The 17,006-nt window shown below is 40.5% G+C and overlaps 1 protein-coding gene across 1 annotated transcript; it reads left to right on the top strand.

The window, feature by feature from the left end:
* Window positions 1-6,943: 6,943 nt before the first annotated feature.
* LOC120470579 (uncharacterized) lies at window positions 6,944-13,444 on the top strand. Its single transcript, XM_089120958.1, has 11 exons — window positions 6,944-7,500; window positions 7,631-7,843; window positions 8,461-8,646; window positions 8,799-9,173; window positions 9,797-9,982; window positions 10,174-10,268; window positions 10,417-10,467; window positions 10,954-11,335; window positions 11,433-11,600; window positions 12,009-12,153; window positions 12,386-13,444. The coding sequence occupies exons 1-10, from the start codon at window positions 7,368-7,370 to the stop codon at window positions 12,110-12,112; spliced, it is 1,893 nt and encodes a 630-aa protein (XP_088977084.1). The 5' UTR covers window positions 6,944-7,367; the 3' UTR covers window positions 12,113-12,153; window positions 12,386-13,444.
* The last annotated feature ends 3,562 nt before the right edge of the window (window positions 13,445-17,006 follow it).

Genomic DNA, 17,006 nt, shown 5'->3' with positions numbered 1-17,006 from the left:
CAGTGGCCTAATTTCCTGATCACTAAGTCTATTCATTAATATAAAGTGTGTTGTGTCATTAATACGTGTCACAGTCACCAGCTCAGTCACCCTCAGCACTACACTTCCTAGTTTTCTTCATGCTCACCACCAACACACACTCCTCAATCACCTGCAAGAAGTCACCTTTATTATCACTCATCAGTGTAATGGTTTTGTTGTGATGACGAAATATCCAATGAGGCTCTGGGTGCACGCAGGATATCTTGTATCAGAAGGTTTTATTAGCTTATATCAGACGCAACATCAGTGTTAACTCTTCAGTAGCAAACTACACACTGAACTTTCTAGAGCTTATTTGCATAAACTTTACTGACAAGTGCTATAGCCAATAAGAACACATGATGCAATATATCTGGGATGTGATTGGTTCTTAGCAGAACATAAGAATTCTACAATCAGAACTCACTGTAGCTGTGTCCCAATTCAGGGACTGCATTCTCCGAAGGCCGTATTTGAAGGCTTATTGCGTCACAGCGGCACGTCGAAGTCGAAGAATCCTTTGCTGCTGTCAGTTTATTTACAATCAGTTTCTCTATAAACTAGCCTATGTAAAATCACACACTGGTAATATTTGAAACCCAAAAGTTATATTTAAAAGTGTAATCTGCTAATTTCGCAATGAATTCTGGGTTATAGGTGAGGCTAAGAACGATCCTTCTGATGTTTTCCTGCATTCACAGGAAAAGAAGGACGTGTTTGCAGGCCACATTTTGAAGGAGCCTTCGAAGGACCTTTGCATTGGAACAACCTGCATCGTCCGTGGCAATACTTTCCACTTTTACTGTGGGAGTGGGACTTAGAGAATACACATATGACCCGAAGGATGCATATGGAGAATCACTGGGGTGTCCAGCTGCAAGTGGAATATTTCAACCCCAGGGGTGGCAAGGTGGCTTGGCGAGGGAAAGACACATGCTCAGGGAGGCTTACAGTGGAAATACACATGTGGGGGTTTGCTTCGTTAACGGAGTATGCGTGCAGGTCCCCTACCCTCTTGATGGAGGCCAATGCAATCATAAGCGCTGTCTTCATTGACAGGAACTTAAGCTCAACTGATTGCAAAGGCTCAAATGGAGCACTCTTCAGGGCAGATAGAACCACTGAGAGGTTCCAAGAGGGCACGAGAGGAGGGCGAGGAGGAATCAGTCTTCTCACTAGTCTCAGGAACCTGACGATCAGGTCGTGCTTCCCCAAAGACTTACCATATAGCGGCAACATAGACCTGAAGGCCTTCGCTTCAACCCATCTTGAAGGAAGCACGACACTGATTGAACATCTCCAGTGAGAAGAGCACCAGTTTATGAAGAGGTTTCACTTCAACGCATAGACGTGTCTAGTGGACGACGCCCTAGCGGAAGTGATGGTAGCCACCACCGTTGGTGGTAGGGTACTCAAACCTGCCTCGGTCCGTCCAGGAGCCACGCGTGGAGGTTCCAAAGATTGGGACGAGGGTGCCACAGGGTGCCCCGTCCCTGAGAAAGGAGGTCCTTCCTCAGAGGAATGGGCCAAGGAGGTGCTGTCGCGAGGAGAGTGAATTTGGAGAACCCGGTCTGGGTAGGCCAATATGGCGCGACCAGAATGACCTGCTCCTCGTCCTCCCTGACCTTGCACAGGGTCTGCGCAAGAAGGTTCACTGGGGGAAACGCAACTTTGCTGCCCTGCAGCCAGTTGTGCACCAGTGCATCGGTGCCGAACGTGCCCTCGGTGAGGGAATAATACTGGGCACAATGGGTCGAGTCGTGAGAGTCAAACAGATCTATCTGTGCGTCCCCGAACTGGTCCCAAATCAACTGGACCGAATGGGGATGGAGTCGCCATTCTCCAGGGAGGGGCTGAAGCCGGGACAGACCACCTTGATGGTAGATGTACGCTACAGTTGCGGTATTGTCTGTTCGGACTAGTACGTGCTGGTTCTTAAGCACGGCTCGGAAGCAGCGCAGAGCGAGCTGTACAGCCAGCAACTCGAGGCAATTGACGTGCCATAGGCATTGGGGTCCTGTCCAGGAGCCCGCAACAGCACGTCCTATGGACATGGCACCCCAGCCCGTGGCAGAGGCATCTGTCGTTATGACAACATGCCGAGAAGCTCGCTCCAGGGACTCATTGGCCCATAGAAAACTGAGGTTCCTCCACAGGGTTAAGGTCTGACGGCAGGTTGGAGTAACTGGTACACGGAGCGTGTCGTGTTGCCATGCCCACCTCGGGACTCGGTCGTGGAGCCAATGCTGAAGCGGTCTCATATGAAGTAATCCGAGCGGCGTTGCTGCGGATGACATATGCCCCAGGAGCCTGAAAAAGTTTCAGTGGAACCGCACTCTTGCCCTCGAACTGTCTCAGGAAAGTCAGCAGTGACTGCGCACGCTCGTTCATAAGCTGCGCGGACATGGCGACCAGGTCGATATCCATACTAAAAAAAGAGATCCTCTGCCTTGGGCAAAGTTTGCTCTTTTCCTAGTTGACCCGAAGGCCCAGACAAGCTAGGTGCCAGAGCACTAGGTCCCTGTGTTCGCAAACCTGATCCTGAGAGTGAGCCAGGATCAGCCAGTCGTTGAGGTTGCGATTCAGGAATGCGAACCCCGTGTTTCCGGAGGGGAACAAGGGCTGACTTGACAACCTTCGTGAAGACACGTGGAAACAGGGCTAGCCCGAAAGGGAGAACCACATACTGGTATGCCTGCCCCTCTGTGTGCTACTTGATGTGTGTGCTACTTCTTTCTTTAACCAATTCAGGGTGCTCCGGGGGGAAGGAGTGGTCCTGCTACCATCTCCTGTGAAGTAGCACTCATCATCCCTGAGCAGCCCATCTCAGGAGTGCTGCTTGGCCCGGCGTTTAGCAGGGGGCGGGGCAGGAGAAGGCTGGGGCGTCTTTAATCAGAAATTAAGCAATCTACTAATATTTATTAGACAGTTAGTTGACATGTAGCTGCAAAGTTACTTATAGTTAGTAGAATGTCTGGTAACACTTTAGAATACGGTTCCTTCGTTAATGAATAACTACACAAGAACTAATGAGTAACACAATATTAACAATCTAGTAACTATTATTAACTAACAAGAAACTCGGATCCAAATAATTAGTAAGTAATAGCTCACAGATAAAAGTGTTACTACAAAGTAGATACTTCTGTGGGAATTAGTAATTATTTGGATCCGTATTATAAAGTGAAGATCATCGGAACTAACTAGTAATTACTCAAGTGTTACTACATGATCTAGTCATGATTTGTGCAACCGTTTGAGATTTTTGGTGAACTTTAATATACTTTTAGAAAATGTCTTTAGTAACACTTGAGTAATTACTAGTTAGTTCCAATGATCTTCACTTTATAATACGGATCCAAATAATTAGTAACTCCCACAGAAGTATCTAGTAACACTTTCATCTGTGAGCTATTACTTACTAATTCGTTAATTGGAATTTCTTTTAGTTATTAGTAGTTACTAGATTGTTAAACTTTTTTAGTAGTTCTCTGGGAAGTATTAAAAAAATAGTAGTTATTGATTACTTAATAGTGAACTACGACTTTCGTCTGTGCGCTATTACTTACTAGTTCGTTAATCAGAGTTTCTTGTTAGTTCATAATAGTTACTAGATTGTTAATATTGTGTTTCTCATTAGTTCTTGTGTAGTTATTCATTAACGAAGAAACCGTATTCTAAAGTGATACCCAATGTCTAAAGTGGACAATCAAAATATAGCGTTACCTTACCTTATCACATGACCAATTTCTTCTACAGTTTTCCAGAAACAAGGGGTGGATCTACTTCCTCCCTGGCACAAATCAACCCCCTTTCCCCTACAGAAACACCACATTTAACTAAGCAGATTGAGGTGAGAACCCTGTAAATAAAGCACATTAAATATTATCTTTCCTTAAATAATGTTATGGCATTTTATTTAGTTATTGATTGATTGATTGATTAAGATTTCCTATATAGATAATAATAGAGTTCATCAATCAAATAAATGAACAGGACATTCAAAAGATAAACACTTTCATGCACCTCTATGTCCTGTGTTCAAGGAATGGGGCACTGAGGCACTGAAGAATCATGAGAGTCAAGATATGTTGAAACCACTGGTTACATTTTAGGACTGTATCATGGTCCCTAAACCTGGCTTTCTTTTGTCATTATTACAAATTTAGTCGATGCAAAAGTGAAGGGGATGATATACAAGTAATGATGCATCGTGGCAGAGAATTGCTTACGTTCAGTGACTTCTGTGAATTTGAAAATGTCATCAGCTGTTCAAGAGCCAGCTCTGGAAACACAATGCACAAGGATAGTATTTTCAAATGTTATAGTTAATCATTTTTAGCAATAAACATTTTTTTTTTTTTTTTTTTACTTGTCATATAAGCAAACATTTCATTTTCAGTGATTGTTCAAAATATGTTCAGGGAGGTACAGGTATGCAATTTGTCTTTTGTTTAGTATCCCCAAAGTAAAACTTGAAATTTGATATATTGTGTTATACTCCTTAGAAAAAAGATTGATGACATTCAGTCAAAACAAGAGGCCAAAGTGGAGAAAATAATCAAAGAGATTATTAATATACAAAAGATACAAGAAATCTAGTTTCAGAAAAAAACGTCTCTTTATGAGGGGGTTAACAAAATTGCTAAGCCATTTCAAGATTTGCTTATAATTATATGTATTCCTTTCTTTAACGGTAAGTGAAACATCACAATCATCATTGTCTATCAGACATTGCCACCTGGAGGAATAAGGGTGATTTGCTCTTAATGAGTCACCAGAAGTTCAATTACAGTTGCTCAGTAATACACAATATTGCATACCTCAGGTCTCTATAACCCTTTTACATTTACTTACATTATATTTAAATTAAGTTTATTCGTTGGCATTGTGTATGAACATTTCATCCTTAAAACTTTTTAATTTTACAAAGGCTTTTGTGGTGGAAAAATGTTCTTTGGGAAACCAAAAATAGTTTTTCTATGGCATTGCTGTGAAAACCCCTTGTTGTTTTTTAAGAATCTGCGAATAGGCCTATATGTACATCCAGATCAGATGTACTGCATGAGTTTAGTGCATTGACACTGACTAGAGGTTCACCAAAGGGCCAATCAACCCCAAAGGCTCAAATATCTTCATTTTTCAAGTGAATATCGTAATTCATGTCCAATCTCCATGGATTGTCTATCAACGCCTTACAGACTATGTGCCCATGCTGATAAATCTCTTCATGCTGAAGGAAGCAGCTATAAGCAGCTTCAAATGCTGGAATTGTTGCTGATCCCCGTGTGTTCCCCGTGTTCCTGATCAAACAGTAGACTATCCTTGGTTAAATTCTCAAGGAGTGCATTAACTGGACACAAATACCTTGAATGCAATGCAAGTCTGTCAAATCTGCCAAATGCACATAGGCCTAACTTATTTTTAAATTTAAATGTAATTAAATGTTATGAAATTTTCACTCAACATTTATACTCTACATGCAACAAAGGTTTCAGAGCCAGAATCTCTAGGGCCTTTCCCAATTCGGTTCCCTTCTCACCTCTCTCAAAAACTTAAATATGTTTAAAAATCAAAAATCCGCCCAATTTATTAATGAAATTCTTACTTATTATTTCGTTTTGAACTATGCTTTATTAATGATTGTTGCCAAAATAAAAAATTAGATTATTTTTAATTATTAAAAATCCCATTATTTATATGAAAAAGTTAATAATTGTATTTAGCGTTAGGTTGTGCTCCGCTCTCCCTCAGGTTTTGGAAGTGTTTTTTTTTTTCTTCTTTCATCTGCAAAACGGACTTCAAGGTATAGCAGGAGATGGACTAAAAATGAACTTACTGTCAGATTCTGGAAGTTGAATTAATGTATGGACCTGTACTGCACCTCATCATGTGATTCTTATTTAGTGGGGGTCATTTTTTAGGATTCTTTACCTCTCTCTCTCTCTCTCTCTCTCTCTCTCTCTCTCTCTCTCTCTCTCTCTCTCTCTCTCTCTCTCTCTCTCTCTCTCTCTCTCTCTCTCTCTCTCTCTCTGGGTTATTTTTGTCTGTAAAAGAAAACTTGCCCAATAATTATGCACACCTGAATATAAGACGTTTTTTTTTTCATTTCCAGCCTACATTAACAATTATTTATCACTTATAATGATTAAATACAAAATTAATAAGTTATTAAGATTAATGTGGTTTGGAATTGGTAAAATATTCCTGGAGAAAAAAAAAAAATATGTTCAGAAAATCAACTCTGGCGAAATCTTTGAGCTAATTGGTTTGTTTCAGGATCAGACTGACTGTCAGAGTATCCCACTTTTGATTTCAGCGAATCAAAATTGTTTTTAAATATTGTGGCCTTGCGTGATTGGACCGTTCTCGACTTTCAAGGTAAATCGACTTTATCTTAACAAAAATCCTTTCTCACGGCGTTCAAACGAAGAAAAAATAAAAATGATGGAGCTTGGACGGAGTTTGGCTAGCTGGATGTGATGTAAGTCACACTTTTTATTGTTTTACCCTATTTCAAAGTCCTGTCACTTGTTGTGGGCTGCAGTTTAACTTGAGGCGATCGATGGGGTTCAAGCAATCGCTTGTGTTGATGATGATATATATTAGTTATACATTCTTTTCAAATAAAATATGGAAGTATTAATATGTCCTATATAAAAGTAGACAATTAGTGCCTCTTCTTCAATTGTTCATTATGTCATGTCTGACTTGGCAGATAACGTAAAAAAAAAAATAGTATAGTTTTTTCAAACTCATTATTGGGCTTTATTCAACTTTATGAAACAACAATGAATGTATATGCTATTCTGATTTCAAGATTCTGATCAATATTCTGATTGTTATTCTTTATTATTCCTTTTGTGATCTTTAAGTATTTACTATTCCTCTGGTGGACAACATTATTATTTCATTGCATTGACATAAATGTCTGATAGCCTACTTTTTTGTACGATTGAAATAGTTTAAATGTATTTTTATTACTGATATAATAATATATCCTCAAATTCAGTTATTCGTGCTTTAACCATAGACTGTAAAAAAGGCTTTAACATATTATGTTTAGCTCAGTAATGACACATGATTATATCACTTGTTAAATTGTTATTTTTAACGACAACATTCAGTCCTGTATTCAGTTTGTTTAGATTCGATGTGCGCCCAAGCTATGACGTAAAGAATTCCAATTGCAAAAAACGTCACAGTCAAGAGCGATTGCAGTTGATTGTTTGAGAGACGAGGCGAATTCAGAGACTTGCTGAATATTATATTCTTGCTGACTTGCTGAATATTATATTCTTGCTGACTTGCTGAATATTTTCTGCGCTATTGCTGTTTGAAGGAAGATGTCAGTCCCGACCCAGAGCCAGGATTCTTCTGTGTCCACAGGTCCGACTCACAAGAGAGTCAGATGGGCGGAGAGCGATGGACAGATGGATGATGGACATCCGGCCACTTCATCCAAACGCTCTCGCAGAGGTCAGAATAGGTTTTTATTAAAGGGAATAAATGATTTGTCATTGAAAATAGAAAGTTGATTGTGTAATTTTGGGTGGTGTGACCACTGACATTGATTAGTAATATTAATAAAAATGTCTGATTATTCCAGCCTCAGGCCGCTTCAGATACAGGAGAGCTGCTTCCACACTTTCTCCATCGGACATCATGTCCACACCATCTTTGTCCAGATCCGACAACTTCCAAGAGTTGATGTGTCCTCCACTGCCTGGTCAAGTTCCCGTCGAGCCAAGCGACACATCTAACGTCGTCCCGACTGCTCATGGTGCCGTGGAGGCTTCATCTGTGAACAAGAGCTCGACAGGTGAGACTAGAATATTTTAGTTGGACAAAATGTTCTTAAAATATATTTTTGTTGAGGAACTCACTCGTGCTGTCTGACACACACCCGAAAACACGTACGCACAATCTCGAAACGAGTTGTGTTTCACAACGTATTGCGTTTGAATGGTCAAATACTGACAAAATTGTCCAAATGGCCGTTGTGACCCGGTGTTCATGTAAACAGTGTCCGTTAAGTTATGTCTTTAATAAGACATTGCTGTATTTAATAAAATCAATGTTTATTGAAATATAGGCTATTATATTTAATAGAAAATAAATGTGAAATATATTTTAAGACACGATGGCTCATATGACCTTTACCATTGCCAGAACTGTGCCAAATGAGGCCTGGAAATGTATGCTCTATTTTTAATAAAAGATAAAAAAAATAAAAATATCGTTATCGTGAAATAAATTTAATAATCTATTATTAGATTATATTGTGAAAGAAACTTTTGGTCACCCCTGAGGGACATTTATGCAGGTATTTGTGTCATTAAAGATAAATTTAACAGTTAAATGGAAGTTATATCATTATATCATTGTTTAATGTGAGGTCAGAGTTTCTAATTTTTGTTTATGCTTACATTTTTTCAGAAAAACCCACAAAACGTAAGAAGATTCGTTCGTTCCTCAGGAACGTGTGGACGGCTGTGAAGAGTATGTCCCGCTGCTCTTCTGACAGTAAAGCTGTGGATGTTGTGGAGCCTTTCGTTCCTCCACTAGATCTGGACTCGGAGCCAGATTCTGATCCAGATCAGTCCGGTGTCGAGCCAAATCATGGTGAATATGCGGTCCTTTTTTCTCAAACGTTGTTTTAAACAGTATTATCGTTTTGTTCTCCATTAAATATATCTTGAGGCTTGTTTTCAGAATATTAATAAAAATGTTTCATTTGTCACATTAAAAAATTTAAAAAATTATTCCCGCCTCAGGCCGCTTCGGATACAGGAGAGCTGCTTCCACACTTTCTCCACCGGACATCATGTCCACACCATCTTTGTCCCGCTCTGTGGGGAAGGTGGAGAGGGGGTTACGTGGGTTGTCGAGCAGCAGCAGAGGCACGTACATCATCGACAAGAGGAGCAGTAACAACAGATCTGAGAGCCAACATGAACAGGGCAGTGATGGAAACAGTAGTTCGTCCAGATCCGAGATCCTCAACAGGAGTTTGTCCAGATCCGACAGTCTCCAAGAGTTGATGTGTCCTCCACTGCCTGGTCAAGTTCCCGTCGAGCCAAGCGACACATCTAACGTCCCGACTGCTCATGGTGCCGTGGAGGCTTCATCTGTGAACAAGAGCTCGACAGGTGAGACTCTGATCACATTTACTGTTTCTCAGCAAAGATTTTCTGAAATATTTTAGTTGGACAAAATGTTCTTTTGTTAAGGAACTCACTCATGCTGTCTGACACACACCAGAAAACACGTACGCACAATCTCGAAACGTGAAGATTGTCCAAATGGCCGTTGTGACCCGGTGTTCATGTAAACAGTGTCGGTTAAGTTAAGTCTTTAATAAGACATTGCTGTATTTAATAAAATCAATGTTTATTTAAATATAGGCTATTATATTTAATAGAAAATAAATGTGAAATATATTTTAAAGACATCATATGACCTTTACCATTGCCAGAACTGTGCCAAATGAGGCCTGGAAATGTATGCTCTATTTTTAAAAAAAGATACAAAAAATAAAAATATCGTTATCGTGAAATAAATTTAATAATCTATTATTACATAATATTGTGAAAGAAACTTTTGGTCACCCCTGAGGGACATTTATGCGTCGTCAGCTTTGATAGCTTGGAAATATTTGCGTTAATGTGTCATTAAAGATAAATTTAACAGCTAAATGGAAGTTATATCATTATATCATTGTTTAATGTGAGGTCAGAGTTTCTAATTTTTGTTTATGCTTACATTTTTTCAGGAAAACCCACAAAACGTAAGAAGATTCGTTCGTTCCTCAGGAACGTGTGGACGGCTGTGAAGAGTATGTCCCGCTGCTCTTCTGACAGTAAAGCTGTGGATGTTGTGGAGCCTTTCGTTCCTCCACTAGATCTGGACTCGGAGCCAGATTCTGATCCAGATCAGTCCGGTGTCGAGCCAAATCATGGTGAATATGCCGTCCTTATTTCTCAAACGTTGTTTTAAACAGTATTATCGTCTTGTTCTCCGCTAAATATATCTTGAGGCTTGTTTTCAGAATATTAATATAATTTTTTCGACCAGCACTGATATCTTTAATATAAAACAAAGGATCTAGCAAGCTCATATATTTCTCTTATTTTTCTGTTTGTTTTTCAGACTCCTTCGAGACTCTCTATGACGCGGGAGAGATGATTGGACACGGAGGATACGGAAGAGTGTTCAAAGGAACACGGAAATTTGACGGCGAAAAGGTTTTTGCTGATTTTCCTAAATTGAAACATCAAAACATATTACACATGGTTTAATACTTAATGCTCAAATCGTAAATGTTATGTGCAAGGTCAGCCGCTTGAATGCTGTTACTGTTATTAAATACTGTTTCTTTTTTCATTTTTGCAGGTTGCCATCAAGCGGATGCGCAAGACTTCTGACGATCTTTATCTTGCTATTGTAAGTTGGCTAAAAGCGGAATGTGTATTTAGTTGTTGAAGTGTTGATTACTGTAGTTAAAGGGTTAGTTCACCCATATTCTGTCAGTATTTACTCACCCTCATGTTGTTCCAAACCTCTATGTGTTTATTTGTTCAGCTGAACACAAAGGAAGATATTTGGAAGAATGTTTTAATCAAACAGATCTCATTCCCCATTGACTAGTCAATGGGGAATGAGATCTGTTTGATTAAAACATTTGTTTTAGATCTGTTTGATTAAAACATTCTTCCAAATATCTTCCTTTGTGTTCAGCCGAACAAATAAACACATAGAGGTTTGGAACAACATGAGGGTGAGTAAATACTGACAGAATTTTCATTTTTGGGTGAACTAACCCTTTAATACACCTGTAGGAAGCATTGGGTGTAAATGTTGTACACAAACAATCAAATATTTTCTTCAGATTTGTACCCAGCTAAACTTCTGTCTTTTCTCCATCTCCAGCCTGGGCGTCCCGAACCTGTCATCACAGAAGTGGCTCTGCTGCTGATGATGAGGCAAGAACCTATAAGCCCCTACGCCATTCAACTACATGATTGGTTTGAACACCCTCGGAAATTCACCCTTGTGATGGAGTATCCCGAGCCCTGCGAGAGCTTGTTTGACTTCATCTATAATAATCCTCAACTGGACGAAACAACAGCACGGGTCATCATGCGACAGGCTGTGCTGGCAGTTCAACACTGCATTGAGCATGGCGTCTTTCACAATGACATTCATGCGGACAATTTCCTGTTGAAGAAAGACACGTTAGAGCTCAAGTTGATAGACTTTGGCTCTGGACAGCTACTTAGTAGTGATGGCTATGACAGCGACGTTTATATTGGTGAGTATCTTGGGAGTTTGGGAACCTGAATGTAACGACTTTCTGATTCTTTGACACTTAAAAAATGTTCAACAATGCACAAATGTCTTGCTTACAGGAGTACTGGAGTACTGCCCACCTGAAGTCATCTCAGAATCTCGATTTCACGCCATCCCAACAAATGTCTGGTCTTTAGGGGTGTTGCTCTATGAGATGGTGAACACATGTCTTCCAGAGGAAATGGAAAATGGCAAAATTACATTTCAGAACGCCAACTTATCCAACGGTGAGTGAATAATATTCTTTAAAAAGGACTAAAAGGAAATAGCGTAATGACGTACTGTATGACGCACAGAACGAGCTGTTCGTCCTGTTGAATAAAGCATCATATAAAATGAGTGTTCCGTTATTAAAAAATTCTCATTTCACTCAGTGTCTGTGAAGTGAAGCAGGACAACGTCCCACCAGTGCTTGTTTTAGATTCTCAACCAGGCTTTGGGACTTGTTTGAAATATGCTTTATTTTTTGTAATTCCCTAAGGTGCCACTAGTCCAGCAGAAAAATACATACTTCATCTTTTAAGGAAACACATTACATTATATTTTTCATGTTTCAGATGCTGTTTTCATAAATGCCTACATTAGTGTTATATGGTCATGACTAACCAGCTTTATCCTTATTAAAATGTGTACAGAATGCTGTGATCTGATTATCCAGTGCCTAACCCTGGATCCAACTAAACGTCCGACGTTAGAGCAGATCTTACAACATGGATGGTTTAGAGATGACCTACTGTAGAATGGAGAAGTTCAGGAGATTTAGGAGATCAGAGATTTCAGGTTCGTTTATATAGAGCTTTATACAATACAGATTGTTTCACGGTAATACACAGAAAATGAACAGAATCAATTAGTAAAACAGCTCTGTAAAGAAGCTCTAAAAGAGACATCCATGTTCATATAATCTTTGTATTGGATATGATATAACTTTTTTGGCTTGCTGAAGTCCAGCCCAAAGACTGGAATGTAATAGACTGTCAGCGTGAATAATTGTTTAGCTTTTCTTCTTTAGGGTTGGACTCACACCATCCAGTCTACAAAAAAAAAAAACACTGGTTGAAGCGCAGGATTGGATGGATATCATCTTTTACCAGAAAGATCAGAGCCTGTCCATGTCTGAGCAAGAACATTACTGAAGACTGGTGAGAAGTTAGTTCATGTCATCACAGCCACATTTGCTTTGGTAAGTCAAGTCACTTTTATTTATATAGCGCTTTATACAATTCCGATTGTTTCAAAGCAGCTCTAAAGCCCCGTTCACAAAGTCAGCGACTTTTGTTCGGGTCGCTAGTTCCCAATACTGTAGTGATTGGTCGGTCATGAACTATTAGTTAATTTTGAACAAATCTTTAAAATGACTTGTTCGCGACTTGACGGATTTTAATAAATGGAGAGATGACGATTGAGACCAGGCTGAAGAAGCGTGTTTGTATGAGTCTTCAGGGAAAAGACACCGGGATCTAAAATGTTGTTTTAATTATGTATTTAATAACGATTTAAATACAAAACGGTGAGTAGCATCTAATAATTTATTTAAAAAATACACCGCTTATGAGGGGTACAGTGACTACCAGTATGGGTATGGTGCCGCGTGCGAGTAGTATAACAAAGCGTGTGTGCGGGGTTCGGGCTGGCATCCGGGCTACCGCCGAGCTATTTTACCCGGTGAACAGCTGGCAATTTGTTTAAGGTGAGTAACCTGCATTAAGGTGAGTAAAATGAATTTACGGAGCCTGGTAGGATTTAAAGGATATTATTTATCACATTTAAGTCAAATATAATGTATATCGTGTCATACGTTGAATTACCCACCATGTACTTGTTTTTACAGTTACATGTTTATCATATTCATAACCTATGTCATATAACTTTTTTTTCTTTCTACTCTTGTTTGCTGTTTCTTCTATGTAGAATTCAGTATTTTATTTGAATAGCTCAACACTCGTGAACTTCTCCAGTGCTTCTCCTGTGCTCCTTGGGAGACACAGGCATGAAAGATTCTTCACAGAAGCAAACCAAAGGCTCTTTTAAGAGCCACCAATATTTGAATAAAAGAGAATCATTTAAAACAATGATATGCTGACTGCAAGTTTTTTTAATTTTTTTTATTTAACCTTTATTTTACCAGGAAAGTCCCATTGAGGTTAAAAACCTCTTTTTCAAGGGAGTCCTGGCCAAGAGGCAGCAAAAACACAATCAATTACATTTATAAAGGTTATACAACACAAATAATTAAAAACATTTACAATTTAAACAGGTCATTTCAGGTTCTCTCAATCTGGACTTAAAAGCATTTAAGGAAATAAGTTCAGATAATTTCAAGTCTTTTTGCAAAAAATTCCACGCAAAAGGGGCGGAGTAAACAAAAGCCCTTTTTCCCAGTTCTGTACAGGCAAATGGAACAAAGAGCAGCAAGTGATCATCTGATCGCAATGAATAAGAACCGACACTTCTCCATGTGATTAAACTACTGATGTAGGATGGCAACAGACCAAGCATGGCCTTATAGATAAAAATATGCCAATGCCCTGATCTCCTGTTGAACAACGATGGCCATCCCACTCTGGAATATAATTCACAATGATGGGCAATTCACATGTCCATGCAAATAAATCTTATTGTGAACACACTCTAATAGGCTATGAACTGTAATATGTACTAAATTGTTTTATATATCATATGATGAGGGTAAATGTAGTAAATAATTATCTAATTAATTATGTAACAATCAAATGATGAAATAATTAGAATTTTTCAGCAAATTATCCTCTTAACAATCCCAAAAAGGAACAGATTTAAAACTAAAGCATGTGACTTATGAACACTGACTGCCGAAAGTATAGCTAACAGGACCATGAGGGCAAATAAGCTTACTAACACCCCTCATGGCCTTCTGTACCCGAACCGTTCTCACGGAAATTCGTACGAATTCGTTTTACGAGGTGGCTAATTCATACGAATTCGTATGATTTTCGCTTCGTACATATATTACTAGTTACCAGATTCATATGAATTCGTACATATGACCTACCCAGACAAATGTAAATTAGAAAAATTTACAAATTCGAACAAGTGAGGTCATACGAATTAGTACAAATTAACCACCTTTTAAACATTCGTACGAACTGGTCGTGTGTCTGTACCCCGCTCTCCTCCTTCTTGACTGCACTGGGCCTCTTAAACTATTTTATGAATTTCAAATTTCAGCCTCTCCTTTCTTCTTGGTTTTAGCAATTTAATTTTGGGCAACAAGCTTCGAATGATAGTCCTCTGACGCTAGACAATGTGAAACGCTGGGTTTAGCTGCAGTGTTAATTTTGACAGCAAATTTTGATTTAGTTTAGTCATCATAGTCTTTTGACTAAAATGGCATTTAGTTTTAGTCATATTTTAGTCATCTGAATTGTTTTTGTTTTAGTCTAAGAAATAGAATAAGATTTTAGTCGACAAAATATAATGGGTTTAGTTAAATTGTAATGCATTTGTGGTGAGCAGGACGGCCGAGGGACGTGAGAGAAAGTCGCGAGTCTCGCATCTCTCACGAAGGAGCGGAGCCATAAAGGGGGAGCGACGGAGTGGATGGAGAGAGGAACAGGCCTGCTTTTGTTTGTGTTTTATATTTTATTTGGTAAGCCAGCAGTCGTCCGCGAGGGGCTGCTGGCCGGTATTTTATATTTTATTTTCGGTAGCCAGCAGTCGCCCGTGAGGGGCTGCTGGCAGGTATTTTGTTTGTTTATTTTGTTTAAATAAAGTTTTATTTTTCATTATTATCCGGTTCCTGCCTCCTTCTTCCCTGAACCTTGTTACATTGGTGCCGAAACCCGGGAAGAGGGAGGAACGCGCTGTCCGAGGGTCCTCACCGCTGTGGGGAATCCGCGGTGCCATCGAGCATGGTGCGCGAGTCGCCGCCGCTCGCCGTGGGCCGGAGCCTGCTGCCGTCCGCCGCAGATGGGGAGGAGCAGGGAGCGGGGGACTCGCGGCCATGGACGCTCGAGGTGGGGCGCTGGGGTGAGTTGCCGGTGGGACGCCCGAGCTCGCCGCCGACCGCCTGGGAATGGAGGGGCGGCTGCCTTCCGGGAGGGAGAGGAGGAGTCACCGCCGCTCGCCGTGGGCCGGAGCCTGCTGCCATCCGCCAGTGAAGGGGAGGAGCAGGGAGCGGGGGACTCCTGCCGTCTGCCCAAGGCACCCGAGGAGCCGTCGCCGTCCACCGGGGGCGGGGGAGCGTCGAGGCGTTCACCGAGGGCCATCCAGCGTCGCCGCCGGGCACCGCGGAGGAGATCGCCCAGCTGGTGAGGGACAAGATGGCAGCGCGTTGTGGGAGCCGGACTATTTTTTTATTTTTTTTCCTCTCTCCCCTCTCTCGTGTCCGTCGCTCCTCAGGCTTCCGTCTCCGTTTCCCTCGGCTCGTCGATCCATACCCCCCAGGGATCGCCGCCGCCGGGGGGGAAGTAGGCACAGTCTCGGGTGTACCCCCCGGCCTGTGAGGGGTGATGGGGGTATGTGGTGAGCAGGACGGCCGAGGGACGTGAGAGAAAGTCGCGAGGCCGGTGTTGCGATTGCTAATGAGCAGCACCTGCGAAGCACACCGGTCTCGCATCTCTCACGAAGGAGCGGAGCCATAAAGGGGGAGCGACGGAGTGGATGGAGAGAGGAACAGGCCTGCTTTTGTTTGTGTTTTATATTTTATTTGGTAAGCCAGCAGTCGTCCGCGAGGGGCTGCTGGCCGGTATTTTATATTTTATTTTCGGTAGCCAGCAGTCGCCTGTGAGGGGCTGCTGGCAGGTATTTTGTTTGTTTATTTTGTTTAAATAAAGTTTTATTTTTCATTATTATCCGGTTCCTGCCTCCTTCTTCCCTGAACCTTGTTACAGCATTCATTTAGAATTTCTCTAAAAAGTCCAAACCCATTTAAAACATCAGTTAACCTGTTAATATGAATGATTTTTTAAGTTTGAAGATGCAATACAGATACAGATTTAGCTACTGTGACTTACAATATAAAAATAAAAATATCTTACAATTAAATAAAAACACTTAAAGTAAATCCCTAAAGTAAATCACAGTCTTCTTTTCAATGAATGATATATGCATTCTTTATAACTACTTGCATACATAATTCTTTATTCTTTCCAGCACACATATTTATTTGTATGACTTAATTACATTTATCCTTATTTAAGCTATTAACAAACAGTGAATGCTTTTCTCTTTCTCAGTTGTTGCTTGAATATTAAGGACACAGAATGCATTAGGTTTATTGCCACTGTCATTTTAAGACATCAGATCATGTCCAATGATACACTCTCCACTGTTTAAGACATAACCGACATAGTTTTCATGAATACACTCCAAAACGGACATTTAGACATAATGTTGTGTGTATTTGTCCATTCAAATACGAAAAAGAACTCAATTTAGTACCTGCGCGCTGGTCGGGTGTGTGTGTGTGCCCATTGAAAACCATACAGCTCTTTTTTGCATTGTCACTCGTATTCATATCCATGTCTGCTCTACTCATTCTCCCAGACGTTTTTGAGGATTTATGAGACTGCGGGGTAGATACACGTAACAGTACAAAATGTGCACCTCTACCACATATGCAGGACATCAGTTCTGACTGGATCGCTTCCCAG

Source organism: Pimephales promelas, chromosome 16, assembly GCF_988280905.1.
Source record: "Pimephales promelas chromosome 16, fPimPro1.hap1.1, whole genome shotgun sequence".
Classification (NCBI taxonomy): Eukaryota; Metazoa; Chordata; class Actinopteri; order Cypriniformes; family Leuciscidae; genus Pimephales; species Pimephales promelas.
The sequence above is the reverse complement of the archived record's forward strand: the minus strand, read 5'-3'. Positions and strand labels throughout refer to the sequence as shown.